Here is a 17205-nt window from a genome sequence, read left to right on the forward strand (position 1 = left end):
ACCTGTCAGTCACAAAACACATCTCGTACATAATGTGGCCGGCTGGCTCACCCTTTCCAATGGCCCTTATTAGGGTCCGCCACTTGTTGGAGCACCTCTCCTCTCATGGCTTAGTCCATACTACAATACACATTACACAAACAGATGCATGCTTTTCTTGTTCCAAAAATGATACAGGCGGTGTTATGTTACATACTTTTACTTTGAAAAAATTCTGAAATAATCTAGCACTTTGTGACAAAGCAACCTATTCCCCCTATTCAAGGAACATGACTAGGATTTTCACATTTCACATGGTCTATCGGTTGATTTTAACAAAGTTTTGGCCTTAGTTCTGTTTTAAACTCAATGACTAGAGGAGCTTATCAGACTATACTCAAAGTAAAAGTAATTGGATTTAAATAGAAACAATAGTTCTAATCAATGAAAAATTTTTGAACGGGACACAGGCTTAGTGAGTAAAATAGCTTTAAAAGTTAGGAGTAGACACAGTACCTTTCTTAGTAAAACATATCTTCTGTTTTCAAAAGCAAATTCTGATAACAACGCTGTGCTTGCATCTACTAGAAGATCTTCATGTTTGGGTACAGAAGTAAGATAAAATCCATCATAGCATCTATTAAAATCAATTCTGAAGCCACCTTCAATGTCAATTATAACACTGTTGTGATTGAAAACGGAAGGAAAATGCTTGAAACCATCTACTAATTGAAAATCTACCTGAAACAAAACCAGTATTTTAATGTCTACAAAGTTACAGTATATTTTTCTCGGTCAATGTTCTTTTCTAAACCGAACAAAACGGAGAATATTCCGTACATGAACTGTTGTATGGAGATAGCCTGGATTGCAAAATTCAGACAGAGGAACCCTTTAATGAAATGTATGGAGACAAAAATAATTTCCCTGGAAATCAAAACGCTTGAACACTATGAAAATCTGGAACCTGTGAAAAATCAATTTTTTTGAAGTTCCTCTTAGTGATTAAACTTCCAGGTCACCTTCTCAACACGATATGATGTGGTTCTTGGCACATATCGATGGTGAATCTACCAGACCTTGTATCTTGTTTGCAATGTCTAAAAATTTCCACTTCCATTTTATTTTTTTTTTTGAAGGAAAACAAATCAGTATCATTCCTAATCATTTTCACAGAGTTTTCTTCGCATGGAGAAGAAAAATCTTGTAAGTTTTCAAGAATTGATGCAGAGTAGTTCTCTATTTAAAAAATCGAGTATGACGGAAAATATGAAACATCGCAAACCAAGATACATGGTCTGATGGGTAGTTCCATATGCATAGTATAGTTAAGGATTTTCTTAACTTAGAATGACCTTTTTGTTATTTTTCTTAAATTTTTATCATTTCATTATTTACATTTCCCTTTCTGAATCAAAACGAATAGGCAAGAGAAGTGCCCGAGACTGATCATCCACCCATGCTGGGTTCTTAATCCCAGAATAAATCTTGTTATAGGGGGAAAAAAACTTTAATTTCCAGGAAAACAAATAAATAAAGAAACTCCTGTGAATGGTAATTCAATTTTGTCATAAAAAATAGGGATAAGCAAATAGCCAAGATTAATGAACAGCACAAAAATCCATAGGGATGATTTGTAGAAAAATACTTACACAAACGTCAGACTGAGAATTACAAACGAGCCGAAATTGTTGAGAAACTTGAGAACTTATAAATTTGCCTCCTGATTCTAAAACCGAAATGTATGTTCCACTGTGCACCCAATTTGCACTGACTATTTCTATGATCAATTGTAAGCACAAGTCTAGAAACTGCTGTAAATTCTGAAATACATAAAAGATTAAATATTGATGAATGAGATTTGTCAAATTACAACGATTTCCAAAAGAAACAAAGGATATTTGAAAAAATAAAAATTTTGATGCTTAACTGAGCTCTTGCAATACTCGATATTTCCGATTTAAGTATTTTCTCTTAGATAAAATTTTGCAAGACTCTTTGAAACAAACACCTAATCGCAAAAAAACTCTCAGAGTTGGGGCCCTAAAATCTGCCTGTTCATCCTGTTAAACACCCCATGCATAGATAGCGCGCAAATACAATAGCAGGGTTGCTTTGTCTTGGCTACAGTCTTTGAGTCCCCACACAAACTGGCAACCCTGCTGATGTATTTTCTCCCTATCTATGCATGGAGAGTTTGAAGTGAATTATCTCATAACATGGGGGATTCCCTTCATTAAAGTTTCAATTTATGAGTTTGGGAGTTTTTTCCAGGAGAAATCAGTGGCACCATCGTGTTTCTTGCAAAATTTTATGATGGATAAGGATTTTGAAAAAAAAAATCCTCATGGCATGCAGAGCTCCATTCAAATGGTTTCTTTTGTTCTATGATCCTCAACAATATCATGTTGCACTTTTTCTACTGTAATTGAACATATTAATCTTTGTGGGCAGAAAAAAAATAAAGATTGAGAGGAATTAATTTCTAATCTTCTTCTCTGAGAGCTCAATTTTGAGAGTACAAACTGCAGCCTGATTGTTGAAATTTTTGGTTTGTCGGGACGACATAAATGACATAGGTTAAACGGCGGAGCGTGATTGGTCGGCTATGTTTTATCGCTGCTTTGTCGTGCCAATGTCAGGTTGAACTAATGACAAGCTAACAGCACCTCTTAAGTTTCCGACAGTATGTCGTCCACTCCACCTGACAAAGGCACGACAAAGCAGCGATAAGACAAAGCCGACCAATCACGCTCCGCCTTTTAACCTATGTCATCTATGTCGTCCCGACAAACAAAAAATTTCAACAATCAGGCTGCTGGAGTGCCTGGTGCTTCACTGTTTTTACCAATATTGCTGCTCCATTTTAAGACATACTTAAATTTTAATTCAACTCCGGCTTCATAGGTGACACTAACTAAAAAAGCAATATAAATTGCATTTCACAGGGGTAAAAATTCACTATTATCAACCATAATTCAAGAAATGCGGATTCAAATTGAAATGATAGTAAGAACATCAAAAGCAAGAGTGAAATGATTAAAAGGCTAAAGAACTAATCAGTTTTCATTACCGTAAATGGAGGATTGATACTCTGTGTCAATTTGAGCGTTTTCACTTCAAGTTTGGGATTTTCTTTTAAAGACACAGGCGATGTTTGAAGTCCTGATAAGTTTAATCCTTTGGTTTGGACGCACCTTAATTTCAGATCCACAAAAACCGGTATGACAGAATCTAAAACAAAAATGGAAAAAAATAAAAATATATAAATAAATTAAATATTTCTGGAAGTGTCTGTGCAGTTAACTACATTGTAAACATATATAATGTGACTATATATAAATATAGTCACATTTTTGCTATGTGGTGAAGGATTTTCAAAAGATGGCACTGGAATTGAAAACTATCTGCTCTCATTAGAAATTCAAAAAACTTTGAAAGGAAATTTGATACCATAAGACTGCTACAATGGCGATTATCCATATTTCACTACTGACTAATTCTGATTTTGTACCCATAAAGCAAACCGATTTACTATGCCACCTAACTTTAGTCAAGACTTATCAGTTAACCTGCAATCGACGATTAAGGATCAATACTTTATCTGCAGGGATACATTTCAGAGTAGTTGAAAGAATTTACCTTCAGGAATATTGCTGAAAACTGCAAAATTCACAGTTAAGTTGTGACAACTGTTGGGAAGTAATGGTACAAAATCAGTGTTTAGAATTATATCAAGAGCGACTTGCACATTCAGGATTGCATCCAAGAAAGCAACAATATTGTTAGTCCAGCGTACAGATACAAGGCACTCTGAAAGCAAAATATTACAAAAATTTATAAGATAAATGCACATTCTTCGTTGTCTAAAACTTAATCAGGCTCATTGAATCCACAATGGCAATAAGAAGAGGAAAATTTCCTCTCTTTTTGCGAAGAATAAAGAATGTTGAGAATTATTACCCCCAAACAAAGAAAAAAAACTAAAAGAAAAAATAACTGATTTGGAAACTTAAAGATTCTAGACTGATAAAATATAGAGATAGAAAATTTAAAAACATGTTACATACCATCTTCTTTGAGAATGAGTCGCACAACAAGGTCAAAAGGACTAGATATTTGTATTCCGACGCTTTCAAACAAGACAACAAGATCCATTTTATAAGAAGAGGAAAATTTCTTCTCTTTTTGCGAAGAATGAAAAATGTTGTGAATTATTACCCCCAAACAAAGAAAGAAAACTAAAAGAAAAAAAACTGATTTGGAAACTTAAAGATTCTAGACTGATAAAATATAGAGATAGAAAATTTAAAAACATGTTACTTACCATCCTCGTTGAGAATGAGTCGCTCAACAAGGTCAAAAGGACTAGATATTTGTATTCCGACGCTTTCAAACAAGACAACAAGATCCATTTTATAAGAAGAGGAAAATTTCTTCTCTCTTTGCAAAGAATGAAAAATGTTGTGAATTATTACCCCCAAACAAAGAAAGAAAACTAAAAGAAAAAATAACTGATTTGGAAACTTAAAGATTCTAGACTGATAAAATATAGAGATAGAAAATTTAAAAACATGTTACTTACCATCCTCGTTGAGAATGAGTCGCTCAACAAGGTCAAAAGGACTAGATATTTGTATTCCGCGATTTCAAACAAGACAACAAGATCCATTTTATAAGAAGAGGAAAATTTCTTCTCTATTTGCGAAGAATGAAAAATGTTGTGAATTATTACCCCCAAACAAAGAAAAAAAACTAAAAGAAAAAATAACTGATTTGGAAACTTAAAGATTCTAGACTGATAAAATATAGAGGTAGAAAATTTAAAAACATGTTACATACCATCTTCTTTGAGAATGAGTCGCACAACGAGGTCAAAAGGACTAGAAATTTGTATTCCGACGCTTTCAAACAAGACAACAAGATCCATTTTATAAGAAGAGGAAGATTTCTTCTCTTTTTGCGAAGAATGAAAAATGTTGTGAATTATTACCCCCAAACAAAGAAAGAAAACTAAAAGAAAAAATAACTGATTTGGAAACTTAAAGATTCTAGACTGATAAAATATAGAGATAGAAAATTTAAAAACATGTTACATACCATCTTCGTTGAGAATGAGTCGCTCAACAAGGTCAAAAGGACTAGAAATTTGTATTCCGACGCTTTCAAACAAGACAACAAGATCCATTTTATAAGAAGAGGAAAATTTCTTCTCTTTTTGCAAAGAATGAAAAATGTTGTGAATTATTACCCCCAAACAAAGAAAGAAAACTAAAAGAAAAAATAACTGATTTGGAAACTTAAAGATTCTAGTCTGATAAAATATAGAGATAGAAAATTTAAAAACAAGTTACATACCATCTTCGTTGAGAATGAGTCGCTCAACAAGGTCAAAAGGACTAGAAATTTGTATTCCGACGCTTTCAAACAAGACAACCAGATCCATTTTATCAAAACGAACATTGGTGCTGTTCTGGCAGCTCAACTGACTGAAGCGGGACATATTGTTCTCATACCAGTTATCTTCAGATGTTTTTCTATTGTTGTCCAAAGGCAGTACGTTCATAAAGCCGCTTAACAATGTTCCACTCTCATGGAAAAATTCAAAGTTTCCATTTGCTACACTTCGCTGAACAATGATTTCAAGATTATCTGTAGGGGGAAAAATTTGGAAAAGCACACATTTAAGAACCCTTTGTAGGAGGGATGTTACGACAAATCTAATTTAAAGTCGATTGCAATTGCAATCAGTTCTGGCTAGTTGCAATAGGTGGGGCAGGTTTGAACTCATCCAGTTTTTCTTGAGTTGGTTGCGGTTGGTCTAGAGGAGAAATAATGCGTGTACAAAAAAACGAATTTTAGAGAAAGCAGGGAATGGACAGTTTGCCATTAACTGACAACTGCCAGCACCAGAAAATTGTGTGTTAAAAGTTGCTTTTTCTCAAATTTGTCTAGTTTATAATAATGTTATGTGTGCTAATAATTTGAGATTCGATAATGAGTTTTAAATTTGAAAAAACTATTTCAGTCAGGTAATTCAAGCTTTTTCAAACGTTTTTTCTTTCGGAAACACTATGTGATTTTATTAGATTTACTTGTTTTGATCTATTTTTTAATTTCAATACAGCACACCATCACACACATTTAAATATCACATAATTAACTAAAGTTATGGAACATAAAATGACATACTGGAACATAAAATGACATACCGTTGATGTCTAGCGTCAAGTGTTTTTCAAAGATCAAGTCTTCTGCAAGAATTGTAGAACTACTCAAATCCACTTTCTGAAGCTTGCACAGGTCTTCCATTAATTTAACCTGAGAAATTATGAAAAATGAAAACAAAGGATAAAACCCATGAGTTAAATATTGGCAAAATAACCCTCTTAGGGAAAGAGATGTTTCTGAGATGACATAAAAATGAAAATTTTAGAGCCTCTTCATCCTAGAATAAGTTCTTCTTGTAGGATAAGACCTACATTTTAAGTAAGCATTATCTAAAATGCAAAGCAACTATGTCGAGCTTTACTTAGTTCTGTTGAGATTTCATTGGAAAACCTGTAAAGTTGTGCAAAAGGGCTATAAAATCACATAATTTATGAATGCTTGATAAAGAATAAAAACTAAAATCTAAAAGCCAAGAGGACAAAAAAGAAACCCCAGAGAGATAAAAATAAAAGAGTAAAACAAAAATTTTAGCAAACTATGTAGAGTGGTTTGCAATGTTAGTACTTCTCACAAACATTCACCCATTGCGTACAAACACATCACACTGTAAAATAAGGAGTGCCAGAAATAATAATTATTCATCGGACAATGACAAAAAATGTAAATTATCATGGCTATAAATTTTTTCTGTTTACTCTACATTAATGTTTAAAATTGTCCTGTATCATGCGTTGGTTGCTTATGAGGTCGTAGAAATCAATGTATTCATGTATATCGACAAAGATCCAAAGAATCAAAAACAACATTTTTTTCCAGTGGAGGGAATTTTAGAGCAGAGAGTAAAAGGAAAGATAGTCACCAATAAGAATGCTGCTGGCAAAATTATTTTCCCTTCGATCTGATGATGAAGGAGAAACTTAAACTTGCTTGACTTCAAATCAATTGTAATTGTTCGTGGCTCCTAAAACATAGTAACAAATTTCACCGAAACTAATTAATTAAACAGTCAAGAATTGAGCGTTGAGTTTGTGTTTTTGGTCCGATCATTATTCAACAGTATATAGTGATTGGGTTGATATTATCTTTTCTAAATAAAAACCAAAGAATAAAATAAAATAAGATAGATATCTAATAGAAAAAACACAAAATATAACTCAATCCTGAAGCCTTGTAGAAATTTCACATTAAGGATAATACACATCAACGCCATAGCACGTTGACCGTTGACTTAGTATAAAAAATAATCAAAGCGGCACTAAAGAGGGCAACAGTGACAGATGCCTGCTGCATGACAACTTTGATCTAAACATTGAACTAGTACAGCAGATTTAGGGTGCATGGTTTTCTTCATAATATCAAGTCCTTCATCTCCCCTTCCATTATTTTATTTCTTCATTTCTTTACATGACAAGTCTTTATAAGCTTCTATTCCCATTCTCTCTGTAAAAACAGCACACAATGGGCTAAACTAAGACTTTGAAAACACAATTAGGTTGGTAATTTTTGACTCCATTCGAATTACCAGATGACGAGTCGGCTTTAATGTGAATATCCAATATTCTTACCCAATGCTCAACGATATCCAAAAGTTAATGGGACTGTTCCGTTGCGTTTTGTAAACAGAGAAACTAACTAGTAACAGGTAAGTTTATTTCAACAATGCATCTAAAATTATCATAGTTTTTTTGCTGTTTTTTGTATTCAATTTTGTAAATATACTTATATGCGCAAAAATTCAAAAGGTATTAAAATGCAAAGCTTTGAAAACTTGGAGCGTTTAATTTTTGGAACTTCAGAACTCAACATCTATCACTTGTACAAATAGCATTTAATTGTTATTACAAGAAATGCGATGGTTGATGGTTGAAAAATTAAAGCAATACTTACATCTCCAGTAAATTCACTGATACTCCATTCATCAGAGTGATTCCACGTCATCAAAGGAACCAAGGATGGAACGCATGATGAAATCGGGAACTTTGGAGGCGGGTAAAGTGCATCCAACTGTACCTCTAACCCTGCAGTATACAACCTAGAATCATTATTCAGTTTCTTATTTGTATTTAAATATTAGTTAGACCCTCCACAGTTTACTGACGAAACGACTTTCATTGAAGTTTTTTTGGGGTCATTTGAATATTTAAGACAGTTTTCAGGAGAGAAGACCTTCCTGATAAGGGAAAGTGGGTACACAGAGACAGATTTTTTGGAAGGGGGAGTTTCATCACGTTGGAACAAAAATCCATAAAAAAGTAATATCAAATTACCAGCTATAAGTTTTGTACAGATTTAAATTGATTGATATAAAAACCATTTGACCCTTTCAATATATTTCATAGCCAGGCAAGTATATTTTAAATATAAAACGCTCTCTAAAACCCCAAAGGATGAATTGCAAGCAGCTCATTTTAATGCCAATCAAGATCATGAAGTTGTATTGTCTTCAGACAATTATGTGTCACAAACATGACAGATTGAGACTTTAAACACTTTTTTATGAAACTATGTTCTTGAGCTAATACTTTCAAACCGCCATAACTCAGTTTCCTTCAAATTATTTTAGTTTTTTGGTGATAGATGCTTGCGAAACACTTCCTTTGGCAGTGATACCATTTAGTGACCATCAAATGCAAGAGGTATTTCTTGGCAGTATTACCATGTGGTAACCATCAAGTACAAGTGGTGGTAAATTTTAGGATTTAGGGCACTAGGATCCCTTTCCTATGGACTCTAGTACCTTTCACCTCCTACCGTGCCTGATAAGATGACGCTTTCATAGATAAACATAAATTTTATCAAATTATTGGAAAGAATTACAGCAAGACCTCGATCTATCGGATTTCACGGGACCTGAGGCCGAATTCGTTAAATCGTGCTAGTGGGTCCTGCTGAAGGGACCGGAGGATCGATCCGTTAAATCGCGGAATCCGTTGAATTGCGACCGATAATTCGAGGTCTTACTGTACACTTATTTTTCTTAAAAGCGACCATTTGAGGAGTAAAGCACCGACTTACTTTCCTATTGCGCTGAGCAGAAACTTAACTTGATTTCCAGCTTCCCGTTTCATGAGTGGGATGTGGATGCAACTTGCTGGAAGCTCTCTTGTAAGAATAGATTGAAGGAGACCATGAGGGGCGACTTCTATGACGACAGCATTTTCTGGGATATGACTGCATGCAGCATCAAAGAGCACAGTATTGACGAAATTATTATAATGATACTCCGCTGATGAATAACTTGCCAGTTCTGATGACCAGAGTTCCTCAGGTACGGAAGAACTGATCCATTTGCTCGATCTCTTCTTTGGGTACGGGACAAACTGTTGAACATGAACAAAAAATTATTGGCTGCGGTAGAATAAAAACGAATTAAATACTTTTAAGGTTTTCATTATTTGGATGAATGCAATTTGAGAATCAGATCAAAGAAGTCAAAGAATTTGAAGATTAAGGTCCGAATAAAACAGTTACATACATCTCACGAAAAACTGATAAGATAAATATGTAAGAAAATTCAATGAGTATTATTATAAATCGACGGTGTAAGTCGGCAATCACATATTTCGTTTGCGGTGTCTGAAAATGTCCGCCTTTATGTTATTTTTTTAAAGGAGAACAAATTGACATCATTCCTTGAAGTTTTTGCAGAATTTTCGTTACACAGAGAAGAAAAATCATGACAGTTTTAAAGAATTGCTGTTGAGTAGTTTCCTATTAAAAAAATAAAGTATGACAGGAAGTCTGCAACGTCGCAAACCGAGTTATGTGACTGCCGACTTACACCGTCGAAATATAGTGTCACATGAGAAACATGGTTTTTGTACTTTACTTCATTTTATTCCATTCATTTTTGAGCGTTTTCTTTTCCTCCATTTCTCGACTTGTAGTACTAGGGTCAGCCAGCAAAACATCTCGCTAATTTTTTTTTGAGTTTTGTGCCCACTATACCTGTTTTCTTTGTACTTTAAAGTATTTTGTCTACTTTGCACCTTTTTTTGTAAAACCTTTTTGAAGCGGTGGTATCAACATCTTAATTTAGAGTTCTTCAAGCGAAGGTTCCTATTTCCAAGGACAGCAAAGGTTCAAAAATTTGCTTAAATGAGGGCGGAATAGCCGTTCAACTTACACTCTGAAAATCTTGCTTGAACTGCTTGCCAGCTTCAACAATGTATTGCGAGTGGTATGCTCGGTTGCCTGTACTCACAATTTTGTGGAAAATGTTCCTTTCTTTTAACTTATTGCAATAAGATGTAACATCCTCAGCTAAGCCACTTAATGTGCAACTGGTTGAGGAATTTCGACATCCAACGACAACAGTGGGAGGTAAATCCCTTAGCTCCTTATAATTCGCACCTGCAAAAAAAAAATCGATTTCATGATATTTTAGATTTAATTCGCTGAGAGGTGGATACTGTTAGCTGTAAAATGAAAAGTATGAACCTCTTGTTCAATCTACCTAAATTGGTTTCTAAGTTTTGCATCTCATGAATTTTGAGGATAAAGATTAAGGGATGATATTTGAAGGCTTTCAAAAGTTTGGTTGCCTCATAATTTGATAGATGAGTCACTGAAACATCAATTGGTACTAACACCATTCACTATTTCACGCTCTTACTGATTAAAAAATATGTCTAATGTTTCTGAGGGTAATTGATAACGTTGATTTAAATAAAAAGAGGACATGCTTTCCTACATATTTCAAATTTTCAGTTTGAAACACTCTGTATTTTAACACTAATTAAAGGCAGCGAAGAGAAGTAAACCATTTAGAACTACTAACCATGTCCTGTAACTGAACCATGTCCATGTCCCTATCCCTACCATGCAATACATCGCATTTCGATGTCTTATCAGGCTGCTTTAAACTTTCAATGATCAGCCCACTGCTCAGAGGGCACTTACTTAGACAAGGAAATAAAACCACCAGTTATGAAAATATTCGATAACATAAAATCATAAAATTTAGAAATAGTCAACAGTAAACGTACCGACAGCTACCATGAGTCCATTTGAAACAGGAGCATCAATCGACGATTTTCCTCTAAAATAAGAGCACATCATCGCTTGCTCTTTTGTAAAACAACCATCTGCATACGCACAGCAAGTTTCACCGAGAGAATGACCAATGATACCATCATACACGATTCCAAGGGCGAGTAGGAGATCCACCAGACCAATCTATAATTAGAGTTAGAATTGAAACAAATAAGTAACTTAAAAAAAGTGCAGTTATGATTACTTCATGAGGCCACCTCATTTTTGGGAGATTTCTTAGAGACATTGATCAAAATAGGGAATATGTATGGAAAACAAAGAGAAGAGAAGTGATTATAATAAATTAAGGAAATGGGCATTCAATTTAAGTCCAAACCAGATTCAGGTGTATTACCTCATTCATCTGCTTAAAACATTGGGAGTTGAGCAAAGATACTTATAAAAAGGTAGGTATCCAACTTCGAATTCAAATTATATTCTAAGGCGAGGTACATTTTGTCTAGGATAGTTTTGAGCCCCCTCTTATAGAACACTGTAGGTAATATAAGACAAGTTCACTGTATTGAGCAAGTTTCAAAGATGCAGTAGAAGAAATAAATATAATTTATGGTATTGAATATTTTATTTTGTTTTAAAGAGAAGACAAATGAAGAGGGGTCCTGAAAATGAAAGAAATTCTGATGTTATATAATTTACATAAAGGATGGTGCAAAAGTGGAAGGAACTGGGCATTATTTAATTTCATCATTTTTTATGATATGATGTTCAAGATCTTTTGAGGACACTAAACCTATGAACTACAACTTTTGGTGTATCAATTTTTTTTAAAAAAAATGGGATGTATAAAGTAAATTTTTCTATACTTTAATAATTGGTTTTGTGAGGAAATATGACAGCACATCTTTTGATACCACCATGGGACCATGGTTAAAGCAAAAAAATCTTGAATTCAAGGTCTGCAGCCTATCTTTTCCCCCCTAAAAAAGGGGCAGAGCTTTTTTTCATCAATGATTCAGCAATATTGTAACACTTATGCTGAAAAATTTACAATTAGACAGGGATTTCCTACGAGTTAACGCTGAGAAAATCCCTGTTTTAGTGTCTAAAAAGTCGTATAGACCACTTGAACGAGAAATAATGTAATTTAACTGGCATTGAATTATTTTGAGTTTGGTAGTTTGTATCCTTTAAATTGATAAAACAAAGTTTGACAAGAGGGCCATATTAAAATCACAAACTATAAAACTAGAGAGCACATTGAAGTACACACCTGAATTGCTGTTATGCCAATAAAACAATTTATAATATTTTCAAAAATAGTTTTGTCATTTCGAGTGATAACGTCTATCAAGTCTACTCCAAAGGGTGTCATAATTTTTGCACACTCCTGCAGTGATTTGGCAAACACCGGAAATGACATGAGCTCACTTGCCATACTCGTCCACTGACACCCCATCCCAGTGCAAATGAACCACACAGATCGATTTTCAGAGATCATTTCCTGTAAAATTCGAAAACATTATTGGAAAACTTGCAATTCTACGTAGAAACAAAACATGGGTGGCTTGTATTTTAGATGATGGGCTACACTGCTCACACCAAAATTAGGCTAAATTCATAATTATGACAGAACTGATATTTAGGAATAATGAACTTGTTGAAACTGAACTTTGTTTTACAGTCTCCTAAGCGGTGAGTGATAAAAGATGTATCAATCTTGTGAGATAAACAGGAGATTTAAAAAAAATTGACATTTATTTTAAAATAAATCATTTAAAAAAAATGCAATCAATACTGCAATATTAAATCATCAATGTAATGATTTTTTTTATAGATTATTGTTACTTGTTATTTGTTGCTACTTGTATGCAGCTCCTGTGAATGACTCAGTTTTTCAGTTTTTTCGTATTCAGAATGGAAAAAATGAAATAAAATTCAATTCTATTCGAAATTATTCTAATTTTCTCACCAGTGATCCATGTATGGGTGATGATTCTTCAATTGGAAGAATTGTGTATCCACGATAAAAATGGCCGGAAATATTTTTGGAGAAAACTGCTTGAACTAGATCATGATAATCTGAACTCATTGGTCCTGATTCTATCTAGAAAGAAAATTTAAAGAAAAAAAAGGGAAAAGGAAAAGAAGGGTAATTAGTCTAAGAAATACTGAAGTTTTCCCTTAAATCTACATTTTCTTTACGTACCTACATGAGAGCTGCTTCACAGCACTCTATAACAACTAATTGCCACAGTCTTCTATTTTCCAAACATCCTTAAAGGAGCTATGTTACCAAAAATACATTTCTACCTATACTTATTATAATCTTAATATTTAATTTGAAAAATAGAATGAAATTGTGAATCAACCACTGTACTAATTGCGAGGGGCGTTGGTTCATTTGAAAGGTGTTGTTCTCAATGCTTCGGGAAAACTATAAATTATTTTCTGGGGTTCGTCCCCGATTTTTAAATCCCTAAAAACTCATAAATTGGATGAGGGGAAGTGGGGGTTTTTTGTTTTTTGTTTTTCGGAAAAGTTTTGTTGCTACGCATCTTACTTTACTGTTTGCTGTCTTTTTATCAGCTGTTTTCGTTCAACAATCATCATTAAGTGAGGTTACTTCCAACACTCAACTGCCATCAACTTACATTTTTCTTTTCCCGCGTTTTTTTTTTTTTACGGTTTTTCATGATTGGTTCCATCTTTTTCCTATTGCCAATTTTTCCTCATTAAGTCAATAACCTCCAAGTTTTTTTTCTCATTTCCGATCAGAACTTTTCACGCTGTTTCTTTTCAATGTGTATAAATATGTTTATTATTAATTTCCATTTTCATTTCATCCTTTTTCTTCTGGTTTATTTTTTTTAATTTAAATATTGAACTTTTCAGTTATGATTTTGTTAAAATAATAATAATTTTTACTAATTTTAATTTTAAATTTAACAGTTGTTATGAGTGAAATTTTCAATGACCGAGGCGGTCGTCCTCCAAAACGTGGTCGCGTTTTCCAGAATTCTTCGCATGTTCGTTTAGTGAAGCAAGAACTTAATTCTGTTATTAGTATAGAAAATCAAAGTTTCAGTTCTTCATTTCGGAAGTATAAAATTGATGATCAGAACTTTGATGAAAATTTTGTTACCAAATTTTCAGTCGGTTCAATGAATATAATTTGTCATCATTGTGATGCTCGCCATTTTCAGGGTGAAATGTCCAATGGTCATTTTAATAACTGCTGCCAAAATGGCTTAATTTCTTTACCGAGTATTCGGACAAATACCGATTTGAAATCATTATTTTTATATTCTCCAAATTTCATAAAGCATATCAGAAATTATAATATCGCTGTTGCTTTTGCCTCTTTCTCTGCAAATCGAATTGATATTCCGGGTGATGGACCTTATTGCTTTAAAGTTCAAGGATCCATATATAGGTAAGTTTATTTAATATTTACCGTTACGTAACGTACTTTTTTCAGTTTCTCAGTCCGTCCCTCCCTCCTTCCCACCTTTTAACGCATCCGGAATGCAGCTGCATTCCGGATACTGCATTTAAATCTTTCCTCTTCTGTTAGTTACTATTTGGACTTTGTCTATTCCGTTTTGTTTTTAAACATTTTAAAAATAAACAGTTCAGAGAAAATAATAAGACTTATAATTCTGTTTAATAGTGTTGTTATTATTTTATTACTCATCTCTAAATTTTATTTTTAGAATTATTTTTTAAATTTTATTTTATTTTTTATTTTAGTTTAAAGTTTACTAAATAAAATTACAATTTTTGAAAACATTTGTTATATTTATTCTCTCAAAAAAATAATTAGACCTGATTCAAAAACAAAACAGAAAATTAAATGAATATAAATAAAAAAAAAAACATGTGAAAGTGAAAGTGTACAGGTACAGCCCCATAAGCCCCTAGTATCCAAGTAAAGAGAATATAAACTCACTTCAAGGTTAATGAATTTTTAATTTTTGAAAAAGGCATATGAATTCTTTGGACCACCAAACTTTCCCGATTAAAATTCGTTTTTTTTTATTATTTTTATTTTTATTTTTTTATTTTAGAAAATGACTGTTGGAACTGCAATTTGGCATAATCCAGTAGTACAGAACTACCTACATTAAAATGTCCAACACGTGCATACACACAATAACTTAGGATTAGTGACTTATGTAGAGACAAAACTGAAAGAAAGCAAGAGGCATGACTGAGAGCCGAAAGCAAGGAGCTGGGAGCACTTGTAAAAACCACTTAAGACTCCATTGAATTCCAATTCCATTTGGATGTTATTGCCCTCTTATAAATAGGTCTGTTCTGCTGAATGCACTTCTTGCTTATATTTTATTCAGCCAGACGAATCTAGATGGAAAAATGTCAATGAAAATACGTTTCATATGCTCAAGCCCACCATTTCAGCTATACAATGCACAGAGTTTAATTTACAGATGGGATTGAGTAAATAATTACTTCACATTCCTCCTCCATTTAACTGAATTTAGGCCAAATCCATCCTCACAATAGAGAGATTACTTTTTAAATGGCGAAAAATGTTCTGTACTACTTAATGACATTCAATGATGGATGACATAAAAATGAAGGAAACATACTAGAGCTGAAGTATTGGTATGGAAAATATCTTAGGATAATAAATTTGGGAAATTCCGAACACTTACAAGTGAAGATTTCCTAAAATTTGAAAGATTAAAATTAAATGCATTTACAATTTGTATTTAATGGTGTGTTTAAGCAAACAACTGATAATAATACAGACGATTACCATACCTTCGTCATGACTTCAGCGATACCCAAATCATGCCTGGCTGAAAACAGAATTAGCCTTGGTATAGGACTAGGTAATTTGGAGACGGTTCCTTTTGGATTACTTTTTTTCAACAGAATATGACCTATTCCTCCAAACAGATTAAAGCAGTTGACTGCAATGTAGTCACCATCTAGAGCATCTTTTTCAGTGACAACCTAAAATTTCAAAATAAAGAAAAAACTGAAACAAAATTTTCAAGAGAAATGACGGATCAATTGTTTTGAAGAAAGTATACTGCAGTAGCGCACAAATATGCATTGTTTTATTGCGGTACCATGCTATATTATACTACTTTTCAAAAATCCGAAATTTCATAATGATCAAACGAAAAGAAAAGTGAGTGGATAGAAAAAGCATGTAACCACCATAACTGCACAATTTAATTCATTCCTGATCAAACAGGACTAGAAAATTTTTTTCAGCAACAAAATCATCATGGAGGTTTCTCAGATAGGTAGAATATTGGTGAAAAATAAATTGAACCGTATTTTCATTAAAAAAATTACAAGAAAAGACTTGTAAACATTGGAAATTCTGTTACGAATCCATGGAGCAAATAGCCTCTTCTATCATTGTCTTGCAATTCTCTATTTCTGCACATTTCATGGCTTGATCGCTGCCTGGAACTTCCTCTGACAGCAATCATTGGACATCTCTGAAAACTGATCGTACTTTAAGATCGAGATACGCTAAGAGTGCCTGAGCTGAACACACTCCGACTCCCCCTTCTTCCCCCTCAGTCTAGCTTTGAAACACATTAGAGCTTACTTTATAGCTCTAATCATAATATCGGACTTTTATGGCTTTGATTTCCTCCGTAGAATAGTTTGGACCCAGCACTATCCTACCATTCTGGTAGATACACTGTGATCGGATACATAAATTTTGGACAGCCGTAATGGTTTGACATTCAAGGATAAGTATGACATAAGTATGTTAAAATAAAAAATCAAACCTCCAACCGACCATCCGTGAGACCAGGAATTTTGGAGTTCGGAGTGTGATAGTTGATATTTGGGGGAATAAAACCGGAGTCTAGAGCAATTAGAGCTTTAATGATGGAGATACAAGACGATGCTGCCTCTGTGTGGCCGGTGTTACTTTTTACTGATCCAATTTTCAGTCGACTTTTCCGATTTTTGCAAAAAAATTCAGTGACCACATTCAATTCTACCTCATCAATCACCTGCAATTGTTAAAAAGATTAACAATTAAAAAGAAACGTTTATACCTAA

The 17205-nt window shown here is 33.5% G+C and overlaps 1 protein-coding gene across 1 annotated transcript in view; it reads right to left on the reverse strand.

The window, feature by feature from the left end:
* Nucleotides 1-17205, reverse strand: part of LOC109034371 (fatty acid synthase) — a 44654-nt gene that overhangs the window by 17954 nt on the left and 9495 nt on the right. The window contains exons 6-21 of the mRNA XM_072299068.1: nt 16926-17156; nt 15931-16125; nt 13115-13249; nt 12416-12646; nt 11139-11328; nt 10277-10503; nt 9166-9470; nt 8038-8182; nt 7010-7111; nt 6192-6300; nt 5333-5631; nt 4307-4547; nt 3622-3792; nt 3053-3213; nt 1632-1802; nt 496-720 (exon numbers count right to left, since the gene is read on the reverse strand). Of these exons, the coding sequence (XP_072155169.1) occupies nt 496-720; nt 1632-1802; nt 3053-3213; nt 3622-3792; nt 4307-4547; nt 5333-5631; nt 6192-6300; nt 7010-7111; nt 8038-8182; nt 9166-9470; nt 10277-10503; nt 11139-11328; nt 12416-12646; nt 13115-13249; nt 15931-16125; nt 16926-17156 (3138 nt within the window). The remainder of the gene's footprint in view (nt 1-495; nt 721-1631; nt 1803-3052; nt 3214-3621; nt 3793-4306; nt 4548-5332; nt 5632-6191; nt 6301-7009; nt 7112-8037; nt 8183-9165; nt 9471-10276; nt 10504-11138; nt 11329-12415; nt 12647-13114; nt 13250-15930; nt 16126-16925; nt 17157-17205) is intronic.

Source organism: Bemisia tabaci, chromosome 4 (assembly GCF_918797505.1).
Source record: "Bemisia tabaci chromosome 4, PGI_BMITA_v3".
NCBI lineage: Eukaryota > Metazoa > Arthropoda > Insecta > Hemiptera > Aleyrodidae > Bemisia > Bemisia tabaci.